The sequence below is a fragment of the Budorcas taxicolor genome, chromosome 10, assembly GCF_023091745.1.
Source record: "Budorcas taxicolor isolate Tak-1 chromosome 10, Takin1.1, whole genome shotgun sequence".
NCBI classification, from domain to species: Eukaryota; Metazoa; Chordata; class Mammalia; order Artiodactyla; family Bovidae; genus Budorcas; species Budorcas taxicolor.
In genome coordinates this window covers 66061437-66086302 of record NC_068919.1, presented here as the reverse complement: position 1 = coordinate 66086302, position 24866 = coordinate 66061437, and the positions used below count along the sequence as shown (strand labels likewise).

General features: G+C 44.8%; 2 protein-coding genes across 6 annotated transcripts in view; one reads left to right on the top strand and one right to left on the bottom strand.

Moving 5' to 3' along the window:
* Positions 1 to 8124, top strand: part of ATG14 (autophagy related 14) — a 37289-nt gene extending 29165 nt beyond the window's left edge. Inside the window, exon 10 of the mRNA XM_052646692.1 lies at positions 5229 to 8124. Within this exon, the coding sequence (XP_052502652.1) occupies positions 5229 to 5535 (307 nt within the window). The 3' untranslated portion in view covers positions 5536 to 8124. The remainder of the gene's footprint in view (positions 1 to 5228) is intronic.
* A 7489-nt stretch (positions 8125 to 15613) lies between these two features.
* Positions 15614 to 24866, bottom strand: part of FBXO34 (F-box protein 34) — a 78770-nt gene continuing 69517 nt past the window's right edge. For all 5 annotated transcript variants that reach the window (XM_052646687.1, XM_052646688.1, XM_052646689.1 and 2 more), the window contains one exon: positions 15614 to 18489. In XM_052646687.1, coding sequence (XP_052502647.1) covers positions 16338 to 18489 — 2152 coding nt within the window. In that variant the 3' untranslated portion in view covers positions 15614 to 16337. The remainder of the gene's footprint in view (positions 18490 to 24866) is intronic.

The window sequence follows — 24866 nt, the reverse complement described above, 5'->3', positions numbered from 1 at the left end:
AGAATAATCCTTACCAAATACTTGCAAACCTATATAAAGAAAATATGGAACTTAAAAAATGATTCAACATATATTTCCAGAATGTCTGCCAGGCACTGTATGAGGTATTGAACTGAATGAAAGTAAGCCCGAGGCTGTGAAGGCCCTTAGCATTTTCTAGGATGGGGAGGCTCAGTATGGTAAGAATGCCATTTCTGCCCAAAAGGAAACCTGATTGGAAATTTCAACAGATATTTCATGGAACTTTAGTTGATTTCCAAAGTTCAGCTAGAAGCGCAGTCTGAAAGGAAATTTTGAAAAAAGAACAAGGGATGGGCTTGGCTCCTTTAAAACGTAGTATGAAGGTAATTAAAACCTTTATTCCCTGCTCACAGCATGCAGATAGGTGGAGCACTTAGAGGAAGAGAACAAAGAGTCCAGAAACAGGAGTGTGTGTGTGTGTGTGTGTGTGTGTAGGAACATCATAGATGATGATGGGGTGGCATGTTGAGTCGGATAACAGTAGCAGCTCAGTGGTGGTAGGCCAGGTGGGTATTTCTGTGGGAGAAAAGTTGGACTCATACTGCATTCCATATGTAAAAATAAATTCCAGATGATATAAAAGACCTTATTACTTTATTAAAAAAAAATCTCTAAAGGAACTAGGAGGAAAGGCAGTGTGGGGAGGGAATTCCCAAGCAACCCACAAGACCCAAAAACCATGAAGGGAAGGAGTTACGCATTTTACTATGTCAAAACTAAATGTCTCTGGTAAAAGACACCATAAACAAAGTTAAAAGACAAGCAACAGGTGTGTTTTGTAACGTTTATAATAGGCAGCAGCTTAAAATCTAGACTAAAGAAATCTTTCAAATCAGTAAAAGACAAACCTAATGGAAAAATAGACAAAGGATTTAGGCGGGAATTTCACACAGAAGTGCAAGAGGTATTCAAATGAAAAAATCTTCAGCCTCAATCAAGAATAAAGAATTACTGTTCTAAACAGCTTTGTGTCAGTAGTTCTCAGTCATAAGTGTGGCAAAAGTAGAAAGGCTTGATGATACCCAGTGTTGCTGGAACACAAACGCCGTTCTCGTAGGGCAGATCTCCTTGGTGGGTGTGATGCTTTCTTTGGGCTGCCCTCCTCTTTGAGGGCTCGGCCTGCCGGGAGTACACACGCACAGCCTGGGTGCTGAATCCGCGTCTGTGGGCCAGAAGGGCGGGAAGTAAGCTTCACCCTTCATACCTGCCTCAGTCAGAATTAAGACTTTAGAGAGGTTGTTGCAAGAACCTGGGTTCCGCCTGCTTCCATGAAGACTAGCTGAACTGAGGATCCATCCTGAGCCCAAAATAAACAACTTCTTTGAAATAAATTTACAGAAAAATAGCAATAAAATAAAAATAGGACAAAAATACCTAGGCCCTTTACCCACATCCACCTTTGTTTGTATTGCATCGTGTTCGCTTTATCATCTGTGCAGTTTTTCTGTGTCTCTTATCTTCAAATTCATACAAACACACACAAAACCTTTTTTCCCTTAACTCTATGAGGATAAGTTACATGGATCATGGCTGTTACCCCTTAGAAGGACTTCAGTATGTATTTCTCAAAAATAGGGCCATTTTCTTGCTTTTAACCACAGTGCAGTTACCAACATCAACAGATCTAATTGATACAGTACTCTAGTGCCCAGATGCACATTTTGTCTGGACCAGATAATGTCCTTGATAGCACCGCCCCTGAGTGCAGGATCCAGTCTTGAGTTGGATGTACTGTTCAGTTGCTGTTATCTCTTTACCCTTTAAATCTGGAACAGTTACCACAGTCTATTTTGCTTTTCGTGACATTACCATTTGTTTGTTTGTTTTTAAATAGAGCTTTTTTTCTGAGTTTGCTGTTCCCTTGAAACGTGGATCAGGTGTACACTGCAGGCTGGAATGCCTCCTAGGTGAACATCTGCTGGTTGTCACATCCCAAGGCCCACTGTGGCCGTCTGTCCCTCACTGGTGATGTTAATTTCATCACCTAGTTGAGATGCTCTCCAGCTTCTCCTCTGTACACTTCCTGTATTTTTCCTTCCTTGCAACTAGTAAGCAGACATTTAGGAGACATTTTGAGACCATGCAGTTATCCTCATCAGAATTTCCCCCTGGATTTTGTTATCTGTTGTTTTTTTTTCCTATCTGATCCAGCCTTTACCATATTTAACACATCATTTTTATCCAAAGTTTATAGCTTACTTTAGGGTTCACTCTTGAGGTTGTGTATTCTATCAGATAATAATTTTGAAATATTTTGCAAAAGAAACTTCCTAAAAGCCAAAAATGATGGCTTCCTAAAAGCCAAAAGATTGTTCCCTTACTCAATAAGAGTTAACTTCCTACAGGATTGTGAAAAATGAGTACTCTTAACTTCAGAGTCTTGAATAAAAGGATGTCAGTTATTCAGCTAAACTGAAAATTAAAGGAATGATTTTATCATCTTTATTCCCAAAGACATTAAGTGAAAAGACTTAATTCTGCTAGTTAGTTCTGTGTTGATGTGTGCGTGGCTTGGGGTGTGCTGGGCAGATCGTCTCTGAGCTGGAAGTGATGGGAGAGCAATTGAGTGGAGAAATGTCTTCTGCTCTTGCAGGTTCTCAGAGATGTAGGTTACTCGTCAGAACTAAAATTGTTCTGACTTGTCACTTGGGGAATCATCTTGCTGGCTTATTTTTCATTAGAAGTACTTAATTTGGCACCTTCTTCAGGCCAGCTGGACTCTGCTTTGTGGAATTCTGAGCAGAAAACTGGAGTCCAGGTGGCTTCCAGCAGGGAGCTCTGCCTGGAGGAAGTGTCATTTTCCCCACCTTGCATCGCTCCTGCCTGTTTCCTTGGGAAAACCCTTAAAGAGACGGTCCGTGGATGATGGCAGTCTCATGCCGAGGACCCCAAGAGTAGATCTGGCAGCATCAGAAAGGAATAGAAAACAGATTGTGCCTCTTGGGCTGGCTGGGAGGAAGCAACTGCTGTGGAGAGCTGGCCAGGGTCTGTGAGGGGTCCTGGGGGCGCTGGGATATGGAACCTGGCAGTAGATGCTGAGGGCCCTGGACAGAACAGAATACAAGACTTTTGTGTTCAGGAAAATGGGGACAGAGGCTAAGTCCCTCTTGTGGCAGAGGCACTTAAATTGTGTTCTTGGTGGGCAGCTGCCATGAGAAGAGGAGCAGGGCCAGCAGCTCTCAGTAAGCGAAGGGGGTGAAGGGAGGTTGAGTGGAGATGGGACCCTGACCAGGAAGTGGGGTGGGATGTAGAGAGGACCAGAGCTGGAGGGGGGCAGTGAGGGTGGAAAGGGGGGCTTATTTGGTTATAGCAGGCAGGAGCATGAGGGAGGATGGGGAGAGTCCCTGCTGGCTTGTATTTTGAGACTGGTGGGCTCAGACATCAGAGAAGATGAGTGTGAGAGTTTAGCAGCCCTCAGTCGGAGAGCTCTGGCAGGCTGGAGGGTATTTGTGAGTGGAGCTGGGAGGAGAAGAATCTGAAAAAACATCTTTGGGGTAGACCTGTCCAAGAAAAGAAAAAGAGAAGGGGGACAAGACTGAACTGTAAGGAGAACCTTTTCAGGAACCAGAAAAGACATACTGAGAGTTAAGAGGCTGGTGCAGTGGTTAGGAGGTTGAAGGACTGCTGGGGAGAGACATCTCTCTGTTCTTCCTCCCCTTGCCTCTTGTACAGTGAGGGCTGCTGGGGAGGATGGAAGCCTGGTCAACTTGGGAGCCCCTGGTCTGAGTTACTCTTCAAAAAGTAAATTGCTCACTGCAGACCAAGGGGGAGCCCTGCAGTGCTTCTTCCAATTTAATTAATACTTGTAAAGCCCCTAGACTGAACAGAAATGTTAGCTATTACTGTTGCTGTGTTCTAGCCAGGAACCATGGTTGTCTTGAAAGAATGAAGGTTGCCTGACCCTGAAAAAAGTGAGTCAGAAGGTACAGGTCTGATGAGGTGCACTGAGGCTAGTGCTAGGGTTTTAGCATTCAAAAGGGTGCAAAGAATTTTGGACCATAAAGTAACATGACGGGCTCTACAATTATTTTTTCTCATGTCTCCATTACTTTTGCTAATGTCTGTCATTTTCCCCTAAATCGCTATCAGTGAAATTCCTCAGTGAACAAGGCCTTGGTCCTTATCTTGGGGACCACAGGGGATAGAAAAGGGCTGCTGGCGTGACTGGTCCCATCCTGTGAGTGGCTGCAGGGAACTCCCCCAGAAGGGCAGTGGGCAGGGTGACTGCCTACCTGAAGGCTCCCCTGAGGCAGGAGCTGGGAAGAGGCCAAGGAAAAGGGGCAGGGGCTGGGTGGAGCCTGTTGACAGGGGTTCCACAGTGGCGCTGAGGATCCGTCGCAGCCAATGCGGCCTGGTTTGGAGGTGATGATGTCATTGGGGACCTTTGGGAAATAAAAAGAGCTTTCTCTTGAAATATAGTACAGAAATATACACTATTCCAGATGACTATATTTTGAAGAGTTGTAGCTCGTTCAATACTATAAATATGTCCCTAGAAAATTATGTAATGATATCTTAAAATGTGTGCAAGAGCTTGCTATTGACATAAATCCAAGGAAGTGTTGTTAACATGCATACAGCTCTATCATTTAGCCCCTGTGAGTGTTAGGAGTTTAGTAACTGGGGGCTTACATAAGGCAGAGAACACCTGTACAGTTCTGTTGTTCCACTAATCTACCAGCGTATACCTCAGCTGACTGTTAGAATTCTCTCGTTGGAATGCGTAGACACAGCAGTTGTTTGAAACAGGAACTCACACATTGGACAAGCACGCCTTGTCTCAGTGGATGGGCTTTTTCCATTCAGGGTCTGCACAAGTAGGTCAAGTTGAGGAAGGTGTCATGTGGTGGTTCTATTCACTACTTGGATGGCCGTCATTATTTAGGTAACTGGATGCGCACTCAGTCATGTCCAACTCTTGGCGACTGCCCTGGACTGTAGCCTGCCAGACTTCTCTGTCCATGGAATTTTCCAAGCAAGAACACTGGAGTGGGTTGCCATTTCCTTCTCCAGGGGATCTTCCTTACCCAGGGATTGAACCCAAGTCTGCAGGCACAGTCCTTACCGCTGAACCACCTGGGAAGCCCCTTACTTAGGTAAAGAAGCACTCAATTCTAGGCCAGCAGAGGGTGCAGGGATGGCTCTGGTCCCCCGCGTGCCATCTCTTCTGTCGTGAGAGTGGTGCTTGTCTCGTTGTCTGCCCGCAGATCAGGACCCTTTGAAGTGCGAGCAGACCTGGAGGAGTCCATGGAATTTGTGGATCCCGGAGTTGCTGGAGAATCAGATGAGAGTGGAGATGAGCACGTAAGTGACGAGGAAACTGACTTGGGCACGGACTGGGAGAACCTGCCAAGCCCCCGGTTCTGTGACATCCCTTCCCAGCCGGTGGAAGTCTCCCAAAGCCAGAGCAGCCAGGCATCCCCGCCCATCGCGAGCAGCAGTGCAGGTGGGATGATCTCATCAGCCGCAGCCTCAGTCACCTCCTGGTTTAAAGCTTACACTGGACACCGTTGACGGGCAGTGACCAAGAGGCGCCACTATCGCCTGGAGAAAGCGCCTCTTCCACTCTCTAGCAAACATTACGTGTTTAGCTCGGATAGTGCCTGGAACAAAATGAGGTTAAGCTGTTGGGGTGTTTTTTTTTAAACAGGGAGTCTAGCATTTCTCTTGGTCAACTGGGCAGTGGTGGTGACCGACATGCTTATGATAATTAACAGAACAGAGGGGTCACAGGTCCTTCTCCCAGACCAGTGGTGGTGGAGGAAGGCCCTGTTTGGTCAGTTCTGTTGAGGCAGAAATGCAGGGAGCTCCCTCTGAGGACAGGCATGGACCCCATAGACATGGCTGACATGTTGGTCCCTTGTGATGCTAAGACTTGCTAAACACTTCGTTTCAGAGATTGAATCACAAGAAAGTGATTCTTCATGATTAGGACTTGAAAGATGAAAACTGTTTAATATGAGTTTGTTTTTATGCCATTAATTTTTTGTACAGAGAATCGGCAGGCAATTTGAAACACGTGGTTTCTTTATAATTTGGTCATGTTCGGTTTTTAGGTCAAGGATTTTTGTTTCGTTGTAAAAGGGTGGGTTTTTCAGTCTTATTCTGGTTTTGGAGGGAGAGGTAGTTTAAAGGCGATTTCACTCACGCTGCTCCGTTGCGGCCTGTTGGACATTCCTGTTTTCTTTCTCCCCACACACCAAAGAAACCGAGGTCTTTTTTTCTTTAGGACCCATATCCATGAAGAGAAGAGATGCTGGCTGCACTACTGTCCTAGAGATTTAAGAACTGTTTTCTTGTGTTTTGAGGGAAATTAAGTTCCTTCTTACCTAGACTGAACTCCTACCACCCACTCCGTGTGCATTTTGAAATTGAACTATTTTCTGTGGGTAAAAGTAAGTCATTAAGGTCGTTCAGTTATGGAAGCCAAATGCCTGCCTGGGCACAGGTTAAAAGCCACTGAAGTGGCCTCTGGTCATTCTGCTGCTGTCTAGTTTCTTTCTAAGGGCTTTAGTAAGTGGCAGGTTTCTCCAGGGAAAACTACCCTGCTTGTTTGTTTCCTAGGTCTTTGTTGCTCTAAGGACACTACCTTTGCTCTGAAATGCAGAGCATATCATTATAGCTAATACTGTTCTTCTCTATCCTGGGAAAGCTCTGATGGAAAGAATTTTCTCTCACCAAGAGATCATTTTCAGCTAATATGTCTTGTCCTTTTCTTGGTGACAATCTCATAACAAAACCGTGGAGAGGCATTATGTACAAATATGTAAGTAGTTTTTTATTTTTAATAACTATAAAAAAAATCCTATGTAACAACTACAAGTGAAATCCTATGAAAAATTCCTAGCAGGCATTATCACCATATCTTGTTAGTGTGACTGGCATGATAGTACCTCATAAATCACTTGGAGGTTTGTCCCACCCTAGTTTCTTTTCTCGTTGTAATTATTGTCGTTGATACTTTGCCTCCAAATCTGAGGTGCTATATGTAGCTCTTGCTGTTTGGTGTACTTAGTGTTTGGTAGAGTTTGGGGTAGAACTGCAGAGAAGAATGTTTATTCCTACCCAGGAATGCTGAGTTCCCTGATGTTATGAATTTTCCACTGAGGGAGGAAACAGGCTTTTCCCCTTGTGGGTTTTTATTACAGCCAGTACGGGTTTTAAGTGCTGGCTTTCGTGATTGCTGGGTTGAATCGCCCCATCCATCCATGTCTGTAGAGTAGTTCATAGAGGGTGGCTGCGGTAGACTTGAACAAATACCAAATGAACTTAAAATCCCACGAGATGAGAGTTGTCTAGGCATTCAGACCCTCAAAGAGCTTAGTCTTGGAACACTGGGATTTGGGGCTTGGGGGTAGAAAACAACTTTAGCTGAAAAAATGCACAGCAGTCACAGTTCTTCTCAAGTAATCTTCTTACGAAGAAGATATCACAAACTAGAGTAATTCAACAAAACTTACATGGATATGGGAAATGTAGGGATTGATAGGGTATGTTTTGTTGTTGTTAATATCAAATAGAGGCACTTTACTTAGGGTTAATGATCAAACCTTTAATGGTTTTGAACACCAACATACTGGCTTAACACTGCTGAGATATTTTGGTTTTCATTATTTTGCACTGGATCCACCCTGTAAATATTCTTAAATATACATTTCAACCACTGTTTGTTTTTTCTACTCTCTTTGCTGCTCATTAAAATCTCTCATGGAGGTGCCAGAACCATATGTAAACAGCTTTTTAAAGAATTGAAGCTGGTATTTTGGTTTTTTTTTTTTCTAAACAAAAAAAGCCATAGAACTTGGTCATGTATTCCATAGTAAAATGATTTGTTGAAACAAGGTAATACTAGAAAAACTCACAGGCACCATATAGGCTGCTTTAAATGGTCTGTTAAAGACTGTTTTTGTAATGGGGTGTAACGAAGAAAAGCTTTGCACATCTGTAAGTTCAGGGGGAGAACAATGTCAACATCGGGAAGTGGACAGAATTCATGTAAGGAGTCGTGCATTGATAATATGGGGAAGAACGTCTGGTGGCATGCTGTTAAAAGAATCTCCTCGAGGCGTCACATTGCAGGGATTCCCCACTGCTCTGCGACTTCCAAACCAGTTTGAGTCATACAAATAAATGTTTTCTAAACTTTTGTTGTATTATTGCAATAAATCGTTTAACAGTACTTTGCAAATATGTACGTCTTCTTCAAGCTCTGATTACTCATTTCTACTGATAATAAATTGAGGGTAGCAAAAATGAGATCTAACTCTGGACTATTTTATACAAACTATAGGGTTTTTTTTTTTAAGAATTTTTTGCCACGTGGTGAAAAATGCCTGTTAATACTTTTTGAAAAAGTGTTAGTGGTATTACAGTAATGGCCCATCTTGAAAATTGGTTGCATACTTCCTCTGAAGATGCGTTTTTGTCTGGTAGCTATCATTTGATGCGGATCACCAGCAGTGACTTTTGGTGTCTTGCAACAGCCCTTAAAGGAGGGAGGGAGGGAGGGAAGGATGGGGCCTCTGGGTTGCCCATATGGAATCTGCCTAAGATTTCTTCAGAAAAAGAGAAAGGGAAATGTTAGAGGCGATCTGTCAAGCAGTGAGAACAGAATCCTTCCCCTCTGTGTTTTGTTCTGTTTTAGGAACTGTGTAGTCTCTCCCAGGTGGGTGATCTGTGCCTTTCAGGTTAGATTACCGTGGAGAGGGCCCCTGTACAAGGTGGATGGGGATATCGAGAGTGATGACTGAAACAGCAAGAGCAGCTCAGACAAATGCTGAGGCACTGTTGCTCTGGGCACCCTTCTCTTCTTCACCTGCAGGAAGAGGCCAGCCAGCAACAGCAGACAGGCAGGGAAATGGAAGGATTCCTGAATAGGGCGTGTGCTTCCATGTCAGTCCTTGCACCTCCCCAGATAACAGTTAAAAATATGCTCCCATCTAATGGATACACACAGATTCCCAGTCCTCAGAGTTAGATCATGATTGATGCAGGAACTGGGTAGAAGCAGATGGAAAGAACTAAGGATAAATTTGTCCTTAGTGGTTGGGAGGTCATTTGAAAATTGCTTCAACAGCATGCACTAGGAAATTTGAAACCAACTTCTGGGCAAGTTATCTGAACCCCAGCTATGAAATACTCAAAGCCACCAGCAGCACCCCGTTCCAAGGATCTGGTGAGAAAGTACCCCCAGAAAAGGCGTTCACCATCTGCTTAGGGTTCTGAAGGTGAAGTGCTCTTGTTTTTTTAACCAAAAAGGACCAGTGGGACCATCTTTTTAGAAGAAAGGGGATGGTAAAACAGCAAAAGCTGCATCAGTGACTTTTTTATTGTGTTTTTGTAGGAAGGAATGAGGTAATAGTCTGGTGGGGAGAAAACCTGATGGAGAATTCAAATGGTCCCTTTAGAAAGTGAGAAATAGGCAGGAGGTATCTGACAGCACTGCTGCTGCTAAGTCGCTGCAGTCGTGTCCGACTCTGTGCGACCGCATAGACAGCAGCCCACCAGGCTCCCCCATCCCTGGGATTCTCCAGGCAAGAATACTGGAGTGGGTTGCCGTTTCCTTCTCCAGTGCATGAAAGTGAAATTGAAGTCGCTCAGTCATGTCCAACTCTTGGCGACCCCATGAACTGCAGCCCACTAGGCTCCTCCGTCCATGGGATTTTCCAGGCAAGAGTACTGGAGTGGGTGCCATTGCCCTCTCCTATCTGACAGCACTAGGTAAGCTGCAAAGGGGGTGGGAGTCAGTAGAGTGGAAGCAGCTTGGTCGTGAAGGCACATTAATACCTCCAGGTCCATATCAGCTTGTTCACCATCTCCCCCTGGGGCATGGCTTTTCAGCATTTACTTTATGACTTCAGGAGACACCTGGATTTTGAGGAAGGGGCTCTCCTGCCCTTCCCAGCAACTTATTTCCCTAAATTTAAAACATTATCAGGAAGACATTTGTAGAGCATAAGCAAGTAGATGGCTCTTGATTTTAATAACAGAGGCGCAAGTGGTTTGGAAGGTAGTAGATGGGAGAGAAACATCTCCCAACCAAAGGGTGATTAATAATGATAGAAACGGCATATCTTCTACATCAGTAATGTATTCAGCAATTGTTGCTGTCAGAGTAGGAAGGACCATGTCTAGCACCCTGGACTTGCACCCTAATGGTACACCTATTATCTGGCTTAGGGGTACTGGTACTGGCTTACATTGGAAGTTCTGCTGCACTGATGGCCTTGGAGAAAAAGTCTGCTGAGGTCTGGAAAGCTCTTGACCGAGACCTTTAATGCCCAAAACATATGTGCACTAATGTTTTAGAAACACTCACCTATAGCAGTGCCATCCAGTGTAATATTTATTGTAGCCCACATATGTGATTCTAAACTTTCTGGTGGTCTCATTAAAAAGGTAAGAAGAAATAGGTAAAATGTATAATATAGTTTAATTCAGGATGATACCCCCAAATACTATTTCATCTGATTAGCATGAAAAATATTAAACAGAGGTGGATGGGAGGCTGTAGGAGGGTTCATTTATATTCTTGCTCTGGGCCACAAAAACTGGGGAGGGCTTACCCCTTTATTTACACTTAAACCCTCCTTTAATTCACTCTTCTGGGGTGTGTCCACAGCCCTGTTGAGAAGGTATGCAGTAAAGAGCCTCCGCAGAGCACACATCAGAAGCCTGAAGGGAGACTACTGACCTGGGGAAAGATGGTGTGAGAGGTCCCAGCCTGGATGCCAGGGCAGCCAGAGCACTGTCTCTGCTTAGGAGAGGAATCAACCCAGGCTTGGGTGGAAGGAGAATTGTTCGTGGCAGGCCACACACCCTGCAGCAGAATCGTGCCTGGCTACCCATACAGGAGGCTTGGTGAGGAAGAGCCGAGGTCGTCAGTGGCTCTGTCCCAGAAGAGTCCTGTCCGTCCCTGCCTTCCCACCGGGCTGCAAACATGGTTACACACAGACAGGCCGTTTCCCCTCCTAATGGATAGGGCACTAACGGATACAACTTTGCTCTGCATTTTACTGATTGGCAAATAATCGATTTTGAATCTGGTGTTGAATCTTCTATCAACCTCTTCATACTTAATAGACATCTAAAAGTACCAGTTAGTAAAGCAGTTTTATTCTCTGATGGGGGTGGTAGGGAAGGTGGATGTAAAGGAGGGAAATAATTAAAATAGCACAAGTGATTCTGCCGGAGTTAATCAGGAGACGTGATCTGCTCATCACTCAGCAAGCACAGGTCCTCTTACAGGACTTGCACATTTCCCACCACTGTGCCTGGCATGTATCCTTCTCTACTGGTGGGAGATGGACGTGCAGGACTTCATTTCAGCTGTATGCCATTTTCTCCGTAAATGCTGACTTCTGAACCTAATCCCTGCTGGGTTTTGTCATTCCAAAGAGAAAAGCAAAACACTTAAGTAGAGGTTTCTCATTTTAAACTTTTATAGCCTCCAAAGAATCTTAATCCAAAAAGAATTTGAGACAACGGGTCCCAAAACTAGTTTGTTCTGAGGTCTGTTCTCTACTAAGTGAAGAAGAGATGAGGGGCCCTTGAGAGGGGAAGGTTTCACTTTGCACTCAGTCAGAGGAGCGCCATGTCTCACCAGGGTGGTTGTAGCAGAGGAGATGGCATCTCTCTGCTCCCACTCCCTTCCCAACTGCCAATTTCAGTGGCTCTGCTCCTTTAAAATTATGTATGTGTCACTCAGTTGTGTGCGACTTTTTGTGACCCCAGGGACTATAGCCTGCCAGGCTTTTCTGTCCATGGAATTCTCCAGGCAAGACAAGTGGGTTGCCATTCCCTTCTCTAGGGGATCTTCCCACCCCAGGGATCAAACCCAGGCCTCCTACATTGCAGGCAGATTCTTTACCATCTGAGATACTGAATAATACCAGGTCAAGCAAACAACCTAGAATAGGTGTTACTGCCAGCTGGGTTTTGCCTTAACGAGTTAGATGTACATACACCGGAAGTCACCCAAGGGTTCATAACCACAGTGATGTTTGCTCTTCCCATGAGGTTATGCAGACACCAACTATGGCCACACACAGGTGCATGTCATACAAGGGACTGCACATTTCCCGTGAAGGTCCTTTTGCCAGTCACGGAGACTGCAGAACTAGCTTGTCTGAACCCAAAGCAACACCCAGGATAGAAACCGTCAGATTCCCTGAGTGCCAGTTGCTGTGCATGGCAGAGAACGCCTTTATGTAAACACAACATGGTACCTGACAGTAAGGGCTAGGTAATGCCAGCTCTGGTTACTGGTGCAGTCTATGGTACAGCAGGGTTTTGGCACAGACGGGCTTTAGTCTTTGAGGTAGGCTGTGGGAGGTAGGAGAGGAAGAATAGCCAGTCTGCTGAGTAAAGAAGGAACAGAGGCTAGTAAAGCGGGGTGGGGGGGGGGGGGGGGAATGTCCAGGAAGACCCACATAATAAAAAATCAGGCCAGTTCATAAAGGTTGGCAGCGAGGCCCTGACAAGTCCAAGTTAGAAGGGTGCTTGGACAGAATCCAGGAAGGGAACTCCAAGATCAAGCTTACCTAGCAACTCACAGCCTTCTGCAGTCGGGAAGCTCAGAGGAACCTGCTGCCAGGGAAAACGTGACAAAGCCCAGATCATGCCAAACGGCTGACAGTCACCCAGCAAGACTGCCAGCGCGGCTACGGAAGCAACCCTCACCAAGAGAGTTCCCCGGGACTAGCCGTGGCCAGAGGAAAAGGTCCTCCCAGGTCCCTTCATCCCTCTTCATGTTTCTCCTACTAGGAGTTACAGTGGAGCAGTCAGAGCTGGCCAGCACCCCTCACATCCACATGACGACTCAAAAGGTGTAAAAGTTTTTATGGCACGTGCGCGCACTGGGTGTGAGGTGCTGAGCGAGGGCATGGCCAAGCTGCCCTCCACAAGCCCTGAGTGGAGTCCAGACACACGAGAGGCAGTAGAGGCACTACCAGGCAAACCAGCTGGGCAGGACAGGGTGGGGGCTGCCAAGGAGATGCCTCCTATGCACAGAGTTGTCAGTGTGCTAGGGCAGGGAACGTGCTCAATTGTGAATAAGCCTTCTACGTGGCCATATTAATGTGAGTCATTTTGACAAGGCCTGAAAACAATGTTTAACCTTGGCCCTTTTGCCCTTTCCTTTCTGGATTTTCTTTCAAACGGTGAAGTGAGGGGTGGGAGAGAGCTGCTAGGCCAAGTATTTCAGACGCTCTGAGCAAAAGCTGAAGGGGTAAGTTTTCTTCCTTTGGGTCCCCACAGGGGCGGAGTTGGGGTGAGCCTAGGGTCCTCATGGCCACAGTATTTCTTTTCTTATGAGTCTAGGATTCTACAGTCAGGCAGGGAGCACTGCGGTGCTGCAGAAGCAAGAAGTGAACTGGTTTCCCCAGCCTGGCACTAGGGGGCTCAAGCACAGCATCTTTCTCCTAAGGGGAAAAGCTACACTCGTCTCATCCAGAAACGAAGACCAGGGAGGAGGCGCCCTCTGACGCCACCTCCCGAAGTTCCCTTACCATTCACACAGACACCCCTGGGAACTGGGTCTTGCGTCGGGTTCCAAAGGGGTCATCAGTGATTTCTGAGGACCCGAAGAATTGCATGCCAAGATGGGGTTGGGCCTTCTCGTCTCCTGCTCGTTGTCAGTCCAGGCCCTCACACTTGCAGCTTTGTGTCCCACATGAAAACCAGATCCAGGATGGCTGACCTGGGAGAAGCACCCTGGGCTCATGCAGAACCACGCGCCAATAACAGTGAAAGCTGACAGACACTAGGCGCTTTCCGCACACCAAGCTGTGTGAAGTCCTGTGAGTGCACCCTTTACTCCTGAATCGAGTAAAACAAACCTCACATCAGGGAGGCCCACTGAGACAGCCACTTTAGAGCACACCACAGGGGAGGACTAGTGCCGGAACTTCAGCCTTGGGGATGGGAAGCACTCGCCCGTCGGCCGGGGTGAGTCACGAGGACACCAACAGCCTGAGGGGGGAGTCCGCCTCCACGGCCTCGTCGGTCCTGTCACAGAAGGGCTCCAGCCGAGCGTGTCGGAGGTATCACGATGTGCCTGCTTGCTCAGCGTCCAGAGACACTTCCTAGTTTTAGTTTCCCCTTTTCAGGGAGGAGCAGCTACTGCCCAAGGGTAAGGGCAGAAAGCAGCCGCTCTGTGGCCACACCACCTCCACCACAGGCGAACCTGGCTCCCTCGACTCCAGCCTTGCCCCACTCTGCTTGGCAGTCCTGGCCAAAGCTTTCCTCCACCTTCACATACTTATGTGGGACCAGCGCAGTCTTCATCATTGCCATCAGCCCCGCCCCTGGAACACTCACCAGTGCTTCCTGACAGCCGGGAGCTGATGCAGCTGCAAGGCTTTGTTGGTGATTAGCAGAGACATTACTTTGCCAACCAAGGTCTGTCTAGTCAAGGCTATGGTCTTTCCAGTGGTCATGTATGGATGTGAGAGTTGGACTGTGAAGAAAGCTGAGCGCCGAAGAATTGATGCTTTTGAACTGTGGTGTTGGAGAAGACTCCTGAGAGTCCCTTGGACTGCAAGGAGATCCAACCAGCCCATTCTGAAGGAGATCAGCCCTGGGTGTTCTTTGGAAGGAATGATGCTGAAGCTGAAACTCCAGTACTTTGGCCATCTCATGCGAAGAGTTGACTTATTGGAGAAGACTCTGATGCTGGGAGGGATTGGGGGCAGGAGGAGAAGGGGACGACCGAGGATGAGATGGCTGGATGGCATCACCGACTCGATAGACATGAGTCTGAGTGAACTCCGGGAGATGGTGATGGACAGGGAGGCCTGGCGTGCTGCAATTCATGGGGTCGCAAAGGGTCAGACACGACCGAGCAACTGAACTGAACTCAACTCAATTCAAGCCAACCTAGCTTGCAGGTCCTCCACAGCAGCTTTCTGGGGCCAGATACTTTTCAGCCCCACCAAGCATTACATGAACACAGGTCTGAAGAAATCCTCACTGACTTCTAAACAATTAACTCATCATGCATAGATAATAATACCTCATCCAATAGGAAATAAAGACAGTCCTGGGCAGACGAATGCAAAGTAAGTGTTAAAGGTTTGTAAAAATGTCAGCTCATACTGTTAAGTGAAGATAGCCTCTTTCCAGTGGTATTCTCTCTCCCCCTCCCAACAACTCAATTTTTTAAAAAAATTCTTGGGACTCAGTTTACAATATCTCTAATATTACCTCAAAAAAGGAAACAAATCTGCAAAACTCAGGTTCCACTTAAGATGCATGTTTTTATTGAAAAAAAAATTTGTAACCAGACAGAATAGACAAAAATGTTATAATCTGACTATATAATATTCTCTCATTCTTGGTGAATCACTAAAATATAACAAAAGATTGCTCTCTATGCTAATTTTTAAGGTTGTCCAGTTAAACCATTATTTGGTATCCTTTCAACAGGTTAACCTCTTAACTATTTAGAGTTTCTTCTCAGAAACATTCATATATTATACAGAAAACATTCATAGTTTATTTGGGAAACATATTTTATACAGGATGTACAAATTTGAGATGAGACCCCCCCCCAACCCCCAAAAAACAGAGCAACCCACACGATTGTAGCTGCAACACTATCCTAGCTGCATTGTGGTGATTACGTTCAGTCTGCATCCACTATTTACAACTGGATTTTAATGTTATTTACAGAGGGGCCAAAAGCACTCATCTAAAGTAAAGGCGCTCGGGTTTAATGTGCACTTTCATAGCCCTAGGAAAACACAACCATTATATACACTGTAAACACCACAGGGCATGAAATCCATCTCCAATCACAAACATCAACCTCACAGATCAAGCATACAAGGTCTAAGTAAGGTGCCTGACTTTTCCTTTGTAAGCATACTTTTCATCCAAGAGTACTGCTATTCTTTTCACAGGACACTATTCACTTATTTCAAATACAGGGCCAGTGCTCTAAACATTCCCAGAACCCTTTTTTGGGGCTTGCCTGCACAGTCTGTGATAAACTCTGCTGAACATTCTTGATGGTGGCAAGTCTTCGTCCTCACGGATTTGATTTGGGAAAACAGGCATAGTTATTCACAGCCAGGTGAATCAAACCATGGGATACAACCCTGAATCAAACGTGAGGCACCACTATAAAATGATGAGACCAATTTTCTGATACAGATCATAAATTCAGAGATTTAAGATGCCTGAGCAATGGCGGTCCTGATGGAGTAGCAGAGATTCTCCTGGAGTGATGACTCAGAGGCAACACTCATTGAAATGGTGTATCTAGGTGGTGTTTTGCAGTTTTTGAAATCGGTCTGTTGCCTCGCACATACATTTTAATACTCCTCTTCAGTTTCAGTCCCTTTTGCTTTCTTATGGATTGCCCGATTAAAGCTGTGACAAGCAGGGACCCAGTGATTGTCATGGAGCCCCAGCTTACAGCCAGGGAAGCCCTTCTGAGACCGGTGGCAACACATCCAGTACCCCGGCCCGTAGGGCAGGGCCTGGCAGTAGGGCTTGGGGTGCCACCGGCACAGGGACACATCCCCTTTCACATATTTTTTCTTGCACTGCTTGCACGGATCCTCTCTGTAGCGTGGATCCCGAACCCAGCGAGAATCTGCTGGCCTGATATTGTAATATTCAATGATAAACTTGAAATAGCAGCAGGTACATTTAAGAGCCACTAAACTCTTAGTAGGAAGTAACCTGAAGATTTTCACCATGATGTGGTGAGGCAGAAAAGCCATATACTGCTGAGGCTCTAAAAGCTGTTGGATTTTAAACCTAGTCTCCAGAAAGTCATGTGACACCTGCTTCTTCCAGCTGGACACCTCAAGCATTGGTAATGTACTTTCCACAGGAGAGGCCAGTGGGACAAATGAATCAACCGAGATACTTTTTTCCTCAGATGCACCGTCACCTTCAGCAGCCTCTTCAAGCTGAGTGGCCTCGGAAGACTCTTCTGTTGTGCTTTCATCAGACTGCGAATGGCCTGCCTGGTGCTGACCAGATGGCAAAAAAAACAGCATCCCTGGAAGTGGGTCTTCACAGGACTCCGAACTGGAAGGCTGGTCTTTCTCTACCTTGGACACAGTGATACTGATGCACAAAGATTCTTTTTTGCGCTGATCAGAATTTTGGTTAGCAAGTGGCACAAGCTCTTCACTAATGCCATCAACAGCATCTGTGGGCAATTCAATGGCTTGGGGACAGGTGAGAGGAGGAAAAGGTGGCCCAACAAGTTCCTCTGTCATTTCCACATCGTGCCTGTTGCTGCTTTTCATGGCAGTCTGCTGATCTGGCTCGAACTCTGCACTGTCTGTGTGCAAACTCACGCCTGCCGGCACCGAGGGGCAGCCCCGAGGCGCGCCATCCCAGGCCTGGGGCCCCTGAGGAGAACAACGGTCAGCTCTTAAGGGGCTGCAGCCCACAGATACAGACCCCACAGTTTTCACCTGAGTGTCAGGAACCTCCAAGGCGCCTTTGTCTGCTTTGCTTTCCTCAGCCTGGGTGCCATTCACAAGCAGCACGCGGCCCACATTGCGGCGAAAGCTGTTATTCCTCGAGAGGCTCCCAGGCTCCCGCTGACTCTGCCGCTTCAGGCACTCGGACTCCAGCCTGGCTACCATGTCGAGGACACGGACGGGCTCGCTCTGTGGTTCACCAGCCTCAGGATTTCTCCTTTCTGCAGGTTCTTCACATGCTCCTGGGGCGGACAAAGGCTCGGGACTTGGGGGTGCACCTCTGGATTGCCCGGAAAACCGCACCACAGCAGGTGAGTTAGTGCAATTCTTTGCACAACTGGCTAGCAGAGTGCTGGCTCTCTGCTCAAGGAAGGCAACCATCTGTATGACCGACAGAGGCCTCCCGGCATAGACGCCGTCCCCGCCGTCACTCACGTAATGCACAGAACAATGCTCGATGCCACATGCGAAAGGCTCAGGCTGGTAGCATCTACTGTTGACCTCCTTCATCCTTTCTAACTGTATCTTGGCTTTTTTAAGATCCCCTGATTTTTTCCTTCTTTTAGTAGCTCTCCCATCAATATCCCAGGAGCTTTTTATTTTCATAGATCCTATTCTATTACTGCACTGGTGGGCTGCAAAGAATGCTATCTTTTCCTTGGTATTTCCCGGTTTCACAACAGCCCAGATATCGAGTGGCCCTTCCCCTTCTTCACCCTGGTGGATTGTTGCAGATGGTGCATTCTTCTTGGTTTTAACATTCAAGCTGCTCTCTTCAGGACTCTTCCCACTCATACTGCACAGAACATTTGGAGAAAGGATTCCAAAAGGCTTTCGAGATGATGCTTTACCAAGAGAGGCTGAAGGAAAGACACTTGATTTCATACACCTAGCTTTGCATTCTTTATCCCTGATAGGCCGTTGGTGGCTCATAGGAATTCTCAGAGTTCCCGTGCCGATTTCCAGAGGTTGCCCTTTCTTCTGGAGTTTCCAGTATGGCTTAAGGTGCATAACAGAGGTTCTACAAGAAGGAAATACACATTTGATTAAGAGTCTGATTTTATTTTTAGAAAAGCTTTTTTTAAAAAAACTTATATTCACATGGTTCTAGCAAGTAAAAGAAACATTATCTTTCAGTTCACTAAATCTCTACCAACTCTCGTTTCCACTAGTTTTTCATATACAAATCAAGAATAACAAAAGCAAAAACAACTACTTTCCATGGTTTACATGCTGGAAAATAAATTTCAGACTGAGTGACTAAAGGAATTTCAGACCGGCATTAATTCACATTCTATACATAAAATTAGTACTTTAAATGTAAAGAAATTTGAACTTACTAAAGACACTTAAGTATCAGTATAAGACACAGTATAGAAGAAACAATAGGATAAAAGAAATCCATCCAAAATCCCTGGTATATTAATGCTTTTCTAAGTCACCATAACTAGCATTTTATTGACTGCAAAACAGTATATCAGAATTGTTATACTGCTTTCTAAGCTATTCTTACTGTTGAATATTTTAGACATCTATAACTAACAATCTATCTGTACAAGCTCTTAACTGTCAAATTTTCTGCAGATAAAATACAAAGTCCACAATCTTCATTAATTGACTGGTTCAGGAAAAAAGTTCCTGTTTTGCTCCCTGGGCAGGGGTGGAGATGGGAACCATTTTATAAATTACAAAGATAATTACATTCAGAGATACATGTTCTAGTCCTTGTCATATCACTAATTAGCTAGACAGGGTAATTTTACCTTGGGTAAGTCACTTCCTCTCCGGGTCTGAGTTGAAATGAGGGGTTGCGATACTAGTCTAGTCAAAGCTATGGTTTTTCCAGTAGTCAGGTATCGATGTGAAAAGTGGACTCTAAAGAAAGCTAAGCGCCAAAGAATTGATGCTTTTGAACTGTGGTGTTGGAGAAGACTCTTGAGAGTCCCTTGGACTGCAAGGAGATCCAACCACTCCATCCTCAAGGAGATCAGTCCTGAATATTCATTGGAAGGACTGATGCTGAAGCTGAAACTCCAATACTTTGGCCACCTGATGTGAAGGACTGACTCATTTGAAAAGACCCTGATGCTGGGAAAGACTGAAGGCAGGAGGAGAAGGAGACGACAGAGGATGAGATGGTTGGATGGCATCACTGACTCAATGGACATGAGTTTGTGTAAGCTCCGGGAGTTGGTGATGGACAGGGAAGCCTGGCGTGCTGCAGTCCATGGGGTCGCAGAGTTGGACACGACTGAGCTAAACTGAGATACTAGATTATTTAATGATTTTGTTAGTTTGTATGCCAAGATATCCCACTGCTATACAGAACACCTTGGATTGAGAAAAACAAGGCTTGTCGGGATGCCTGGTCTCCCATAAAATAAACCTACAGCCCAAAATGAACACCTGCAGTCACAGATTGGAGGGAGTGAGGCAAGGGCTTTCACAGGTCTAAGCATGTGGGCTCTCAACCCACTCTTGTTCCTAGGGATACAGTCTAAGACATACACATGGGGCAGTCGGTCACATCCCTTTCTCATTCACTCCGTAACAGTTACCAGGGCCTGCACTGCGGCAGCCTTCATAGTGACTGCTTTCAGATAGCAGTTTTATCCATCAAGAATGAAAGTGATTATCCAGAACAGATTTAACTTTCATTTCAAATTTAATTCCTAGAGTCCAGTGTCAGCTAAAAGAAGAAATATGGATATGAATATCTTCCAGCTAGGTAAAGAGAAACCTTACTTTTAAGGCACACAAAGTACAGACACCCCTGAAATAGATGAGATTGATTTGTTTCTGATCTTTGGCAATTACAGCCTACATCTGTTGAGATTACCTCCTTGTGTGCACTGAAGCATTTTTAGCAGCTTTATATTTTATAGAATACAGAATCATTATATTCTATAGGTCAGTTTTACAAAGAGTTACCCAGAATTCCTCAAGAAGAAGATATATATATATATATATATATATATATATGTAAAATAAATGGATATAAGAGGCCTCTCTTACATTCCTAGTGCCCTCTGTGTCAACAATTTTCTGGTTTTTCATCTCTCTTCAATACCTTCCATGTAAAATGTAAGAAACTGAGGTGTTGAAAAACCCAATTAATTCGCACATGATGATCTCACTGCAGAATGCCTGTGAATACACTTCAACTCCAGCAATGTGTGCGCCATTCTGCACTGCACGCTATGTTCTCTTCGCCTTCCTCCCCCACACAGTATTTTAGGTGCTATTATTGATAGACAGCGACATTTGGAAGAAACTAATGTGATTACAGAAGGCTTTTGTGTATATGAACCTGCAAAGTCAGCTCAACTAACGCATTACTAATAGACAAGGTTTTAGTAGGCTTAAAGTAGATGATCCCACCGAACAGGAGTGAGAACAGGTCCAACAGGGAAGGAAAAAAGCCAGTAAGGTCATTTGATGCAACCAGGGTGACTGCTGGAGAGTAAATGGTGATTCTGTGGGACCCCCGAAGGAAGTAGAACCTTTAGGCACAGGCTGGAGTCCTCCACTGGTTGAAGGACGGCTGAGGTATTAACTGCTTGCCCTTCCTTTGCTGGGTTTGAAGGCCCTGAGACAGTAAAATGCTGGCAAGACTCAGAGAAACATGCAAAAATTGAGAGGTTGGGTTGAAATCAGTTTTGAAGCACGAGGATGATAGAGGGCATCTACTGCAAAAATCCGTAAAATAAAAATTTTACATCTCTGAGAGATTACATCAGACAGTGGCACTTTGCCCACCCGCCACCCCATCTCACTCTCTTAAGTACAGACAGGCACTGGAGAAAGCTCCAGTCAGATTTCCATGGTTGCCAATCTCTTCATACAAATGTATTTGAAAAGTTCGCCACAATAAACTCCTGATTCCTTGCAATTAAATAAAATGTGGGTTATAGCACCTACCCACACATGAGTGTTTGTTAGATGCTCAGAAATGTCCTTGAAAAAAATTAAGATCCCTGTGCTCATTGAATCAGAATTTCTGGGACTGGGCCAAGAATCTGTTTTTAACCTTAGATTTAATTTGAAAGAGAATTTAAAGGTCAGTCATGTGTTAGATCTAAGAGTGTCAGTGGGGTTCTGGTTTGGGCTGGGGGGCTGGGCTACTGACAGGCATGAGGTGGAACTGACCAACACCATTCAGTCCACACTGAAGCATCTACTCTTCAGGACAGACCCATCTTCTTACTTTTTATTCTCTTTAAAACCCACACACAAAAGTCAATGGCCATTTTATTGCCAAATTTCTGTCCAACTCCCAACTCCTCAGTTTCTTTACACTGCTTTTCCAGCTCTCTTTTCTTCTCCAGTCTTTAAACACTGATGTATTCCTCAGAGTTCTTTCTCTAGACCATTATTACTCTTAAGCTATATATCTAAGTGACCTCACAGTTTTAATGACCACAGACTCATGATGCTCCAGTGGTATGCTCTCCCAAGCTTTATATGCTATGACACGCCTAACAGACATACTCACCTGGATGTCAGAAAGAATCTCAAAACTCAAAATGACTACTTAATGACAGCACCAAGTACCTAGAAAAGTTGAAATCACTTCGATTCCTCCTCCCATCCGATCACCAAGTCACTAAAAATGGCTTCCTCTTCTTGTTCATCCCTTACCCAACTGCCCTAGTTTCAGCTGCCATATTTTCTCTCTACAAAGCCTAACCCCTTGCATCAATGAGATGCAAGGTCATGGAGCCCACTCCTGCCTTGCCCTTTCATAATTCAAACTTTGGAAGCTTGTTCACAGGCCATTAACACAGGACCACGTAGATTAAAGCCAAAATTATCACCTAAGATACAAATTTTAAGGTAGGCAGAGCCATAAAACTAACGAAACAGCTTCAAACTTTTTTCATACTAACTGCCACCCATTTATTTCTATCCATTTATTCTCAAAAATTTATTAATAAACACTCTGGGCTGGACTTCAGTGGTGCAATTATGAGTAAGACACAGTTACTGCCCTTGGTTGGTTTAGTCACTAAGTCATGTCCAACTCTTGCAACCCCATGGACTGGCGCCTGCCAGGCTCCTCTGCCCATGGGATTCTCCAGGCAAGAATACCGGAGTGGGTTGCCATTTCCTTCTCCAGGGGATCTTCCTGACCCAGGGATCGAACCTGGGTTTAAGGAGACCGTAAAATCAAATAGGCAGTTACAATACAGAGTGTGCTATGTGTTCATAAGGGACAGTACAGGTGCTGTGACAGTCCACGAGGGAAGAAGGTGGAGGGAGAGGACAGAGAAGGAAGGAGTGTGTGAAAGGAGCAGAGGGACCATCAGCACCACGTTTAGTCTCGAGGGCACAGAAACAGGCGAGAAAAGCCGAGAAGGAAGATAAAGTCCTACGAGTTCAAAAGTTATAGACAGTGTTTTTGGGGAAACTGACGCAGGTGAGAAATAATCAGCACCCCAGCAAAGGTGGAGAGACAGAAGTAAATGGATTAGAAATGAAAAACAGGCATGATTTTATTTAGCGCTTGATTATAAATGGAGGCTGAGGGAGGGAGTCAAGGATGGCTCCTCATGGCTACAGCAACCTGGTAAGGAGTGGCACCTTCTAGTGAGACAGCGACAAAAGCAGGTGAGCTGTTAGTATGGAGCAGGGGAAAAGGTGAGCTCAGTTTTAAGAAACGCTGCATCCAGGTCTGGCCAAGAGAGACAAGAGGAAAGGAACAAGACAGTTGCGACAGAAATTCAACGAGGATAAAGTTTTCTGGACAGAGATTATGATGTCTTTTTCCAGAATTTTCACAAGTATATACTGCATATCTTACGATTATAATCAGAAAAAATGCACATAAAAGTAAAGAGCAATCACACACCCTACCCAAGGCCATATAAAGAATTCTTTCCAGGGGACTTCCCTGGCTGTCCAGTGGCTAGGACTCTGGGTTCTCACTTCTGGGGGCTGGGGTTCAATCCCTGGTCAGGGAACTAAGATCTAACAAGCCAAGCTGTGCAGCAGGAAAAAAAATTAAAAAAGAGTCCAGTTAGTGCTGGAGATCCCCGGGTGCTCTGCTGTGAGGAGCTGCAGCAGATGAACAGAGGAGAGTCCGAAGTTCACGGAGTGAATGGCAGGTGAAAAGTGAATGGCTGCAACTCTCTCATGAAGTCTGGCTATAAATGATCTTTGTACACAACTGTTACCTTAAGTCCTTTCCAGGAATAAAGTGAGATATAACAATGAATCAATTAAAACTTGAACAACTTTCCTCCTCCAGTAAAGGTCAAAATCTTGCTTTCAAGTAATTCCAGTATTCTTTATCAATTCAATTTCTGATTTCAGCTCAAAAGAGCTGGAAAAAACTCCAACCCAAACATACTGTACAATCTGAAAATGAAGCCATGGAAGAGAATTTAACTTTGCTTGGAGGGGAGCAGGGGGAGGAATGCCTAGACAAATGTTAACGAGTCTAAAGAATCACACTAACTAGTCTACAGAGACGCAAACTTGATCAATGAGGAAATCAAGTGGCAATATGGGAACAGAGTGAGGAAAAGAATGAGATTTCTCAGTGCTAACAGGCTTAGTGCTAAAAGGAACCTGACATCAAAGGCCTGTTTTCTAACTTGTCACTATTAGTCTGTGGCCTTGCCTACCTAAACAGGTTGGAAGATAAGGTGTTTCCTGTTTCTTTCTACTTAAAGTTTCAGGAATCCTCTTCCAAAGAGGAGTCATTTATCAGTATAATAGGAGCTACTCTTTATTTACAAAAGACTAGAGGAATAAAAAAGTATGTTTTCCTTTACAGGATGAAAAAAAGTAGACAGTAAATAAATCACTGTTCTTTAAAAATGTAAATGCTTCCAGAGAACATCTTATTACGATGGCCTTCTTCACTGGACCATTACAGAAAAGATTAGCAGCTTCAGCAAAGTACTAAAATGACTTCTGAAGCCCTACAGGTAGATAGTAATAGAATTAAGATCAGAATTAGGTAAGTCTCTTGGATCTATATATATTTTTTTGCTACAAAAATACAAAATTAAAATCCTAGGTTCAATTATGACACAAAATTAAATAATCTGACAGCATCTATTCAAAGAGCTTCTACCTTTCAAATTGGGATCAGTTTTTCTTAAGTGCCACATAAAACTTCTACTCAGAACTGTGATGATTTAAGCAGATGTGTCATAAGAAGCCACACTAACCTACAAGTATGTACAACTGCTTCTATGGCTATTAAAGCGGACAAAAATGCCAAGATCAGGAGTGTGTGAACACAGGCAGAGACATAAAAAAAGTCTCCCACTAACCTCTAAGCATTGACAGAATGCATCCAACTCTCATTGTATCTTAACAACAAAACAGAACAAACTCTAAGCCAGAAAAGACCATATTTCTCAAACTGAGCTCCAAAATATTTGG